The sequence below is a fragment of the Nansenia antarctica genome (assembly GCF_963989245.1).
Source record: "Nansenia antarctica genome assembly, chromosome: 16".
NCBI classification, from domain to species: Eukaryota; Metazoa; Chordata; class Actinopteri; order Argentiniformes; family Microstomatidae; genus Nansenia; species Nansenia antarctica.
The window spans coordinates 7,244,648-7,248,145 of NC_137686.1; the positions used below are offsets into that span (position 1 = coordinate 7,244,648).

Consider the following 3,498-nt stretch of genomic DNA (forward strand, 5'->3'; position numbering starts at 1 on the left):
GCGAAGGCCCTGGCAAAATTCTGCTCAATATTTGCAATAATTGGCAGCCAGCACATATGGAGGAGAAGGTGTTACCTGTACCCTTAGACTCACACTGAAACACATTGAGCAACCGAGTGTCCTATGCTGATGCAGCTACTAATGTTTGTGTTCAAGAACTTTATTGTAAAATGTGAACGCAAATATGTGTGTGTGTGTGTGTGTGTGTGTGTGTGTGTGTGTGTGTGTGTGTGTGTGTGCGTGTGTGCGTGTGTGTGTGTGTGTGTGTGTGTGCGTGTGTGTGTGCGTGTGCGTGTGCGTGCGCGTGTGTGCGTGTGTGTGTGTGTGTGTGTCTCCAGTGCGGGCGTGGGGAGGACCGGGGTCTTCATCACTCTGAGCATCGTTCTGGAGAGGATGCGTTACGAAGGCGCCGTCGACATCTTCCAGACCGTCAAGATGCTCCGAACACAGAGGCCCGCCATGGTCCAGACAGAGGTGTGTGTGTGTGTGTGTGTGTGTGTGTGTGTGTGTGTGTGTGTGCCATGGTCCAGACCGAGGTGGGCGTCAGAACCACGCCAGCTTCATTGACTAGAGACCCGCATCCATTTAACACAAGTAGAAGCCACACACTCAAGGTCCAGACGCAACAAAATGTGGTTTAATAGGACAACGGTTTTCGTCCGTAGCCTTTGTCAAGTCTTAAATACTTCACATGAATTTAAGACTTGACAAAGGCTACGGCCCGAAACCGTTGTCCTATTAAACCACATGTAGTTGCGTCTGGAACTTGAGTGTGCGGCTTCTACTTCTTTCAATTGGATTTTGTTCCATTGACAGCACCTCGCTTACATTTTCTGCGGTGTACGCTCTCTTCTATTAAGACCCTTATCCATTAACATTTCACATTTTCACATTTTCGGCCATTGAGCAAATGGCTTTATCCAAAGTGAATAATTTATCCATCAGTCATCGCAATAAAAAGTCATCTATGCTAGGACCAGGGGCCATCGGTAGTCACCGTGCTAGAAGAAGGAAGAATTATACTCATAGAATTCATAGAATTAACACTAGAACAGCCATGCCTGTTTTACCCACTATAAGAGCCGCCTCGGGGGTCAAATGACCTGCTACTTACACACAAAGATCACTAGATGGCGCCTCTTGTAAGTTAGCCTGCCTCCTACACAGAAAAACTGCAAAATAGCCTTATACTAGATTATCCTGATGTGATTTTGAAAATGTAAGGATACTGGGTAGTAGAACGCACATATCTAGGAAAGGTCATGAAAGGTCATGAAAGGTCATGAAAGAGTGCAACGGTAGAATTCTTTTTTTTTTACTCACTTGTCCCCTGCCATGGCTGTTCTAGTGTTAAACTCCTACCATCCTACTTGACTCTCAGCTCTCTGTGTTGTGGTCTGCTACCCTAGCGGGAGGAATGTCGCTGACACACCTCCACGGTGGTTCTTGTTCTCTGTTCTCCTCCAGGACGAGTACCAGTTCTGCTACCAGGCCGCGCTCGAGTACCTGGGAAGCTTCGACCACTATGCAACATAAAGGAGAGAAAGAATCATCCCTCCATCCTTCCGCTCCGACGTCCCACAGACCGACGAGCGGACGAAAGAAAGTGAGCGAAGCGAGACGTGAAGAAGTGTTTCCAGACGGAGAGAAAAAAAAATATTTAAAAAAACAACAACAACCAAACAACGAAACCTTGACTTTTCTCCCACCTTCGGAGACGGCGTTTACGAAAAACAAGGACGACGTCTTCTACCCCAACCACTACAGCAACGACAACATGACTCCACACGGCTATCGGCTAAAACAGCAACACCCAGAACTTAATCTATGTCAACGAACAGCTGCACTCTCGGGAACTCGTAAACCTGGAAAAAGGTTTTGGGAGTGGGCGGGGGGGGGGGCGGGGGGGACTGTTTTTCGATGTGTAACCCTACATATTCTTACCTCAGTGTTCCAGTGTGAAGGACGTATAATAACCCGTGTGTGTCGTGGTCAGCTATCTCCCAATTTTACGAACCAGTGAAAAACAGAACAACTGCTTCAGTACAGGAATTATGATATATATTATTATACTGTATGTCGGATAAAAACAAAGGACACAAAAAAGCCTGGATATTTGCTGCACCCTAAATGGGCTTTTTATCTTTCAACTTTATATCTTATTGGTTTTAGTGTACTTACTGTACTAGGGGGTTGAAGTGCAAAGGTGAACATTTATACGTCTGTGTGTCTGCATCCGTGGTGTCTGTCCTTCTGTGGTCACAGCTAATCCTGAGCACGGTTTTAGGCAGATGACTAGGTTATAACCTCAGATGACTAGCTTAGACCTCACATGACTAGGTTATAACCTCAGACGACTAGGTTAGACCTGAGACAACTAGGTTATAACCTCAGATCACTAGGTTAGACCTCAGATGACTAAGTTAGACCTTAGATCACTAGGTTATAACCTCAGATGACTAGGTTAGACATCAGATCACTAGGACAGACCTCACATGACTAAGTTAGAACTCACATGACTAAGTTACACCTCAGATGACTAGGCTAGACCTGAGATGACTAGGTTACACCTCAGATCACTAGGTTACACCTCAGATCACTAGGTTAGACCTCACCTAGGTCTAAGGACTATATTGCCCCCAGAGGAAGAGTTTGAGCGGCTTCGTCATCGACTCTCCTACCCACAGTGCCAAGTGAAACACACAACGCTGTTCTGGGGGCGGGGGGGGGGACTGATGGGAAATGTAGTGTGACCTTTCTGGAGATGCAGAAATGGGAAGTCCAACAATCAAGAACAATGATCTCTTGGGTAGAAGCTGTCCACAGACCCAGATCTAGAATCAGCCATACCTCCCCCGATCTAAACGTTCAGCATTAGATGTAACACTATCCGCACTGACTTCAGCTCAGTATCTCGCGGCACCTCCATTCTACTTTGAACACGACCCGACGACGTCAATGTGCCGTCAGTCGCTCATGCTCGCTCGCGAAAGCCTCTTTCTTACCAGACAATGAACGATCCCACACAGCCGAGGTCAGTTCCATTATAACCAGTAATGTCAGGTCAGTAATTGGATTGACATGGCCTTCTTTATGAGTCGAAAATTGACATTGAATTTCATCAGCGAAAGAATCGAATTCCGATCCTTTCCCCTTAATTCGACCAGACACGCGCGCGCAAGCTCACGCTCACGAACACGGTTTGACGTCAGTTTGAAGTCAGAGGTCCTAAGATCGATTAGTTCTCGAGTAATTCCTTTCTAAAATGTCTCACTGTTCTACGGCGGACGGCCATCTCTCTGGTACGTTTCACCCGTTCGGGTCTTCTCTATGGAACGGACGGAGTTTCACTCTTATTTTGGTACAATCATCTCACTCATCGTCTCCCCACAGGGGCTCGAACCCTGACCGCAGACTTCTTCTCTTGTGACGATCCTGATCGTTGCGCTTCATGTCTTGACCTCACGCTCCACTGCTTCAGCTCCGTATCTCTCTACA

General features: G+C 46.9%; 1 protein-coding gene across 1 annotated transcript in view; it reads left to right on the forward strand.

Annotated features, from left to right (window-relative positions):
* Positions 1 to 1,536, forward strand: part of LOC308171716 (receptor-type tyrosine-protein phosphatase S-like) — a gene marked incomplete at both ends in the record, with an annotated part of 66,166 nt that extends 64,630 nt beyond the window's left edge. Inside the window, 2 exon segments of the mRNA XM_080546588.1 lie at positions 339 to 474; positions 1,468 to 1,536. Of these exon segments, the coding sequence (XP_080402714.1) occupies positions 339 to 474; positions 1,468 to 1,536 (205 nt within the window).
* Positions 1,537 to 3,498: the final 1,962 nt, after the last annotated feature.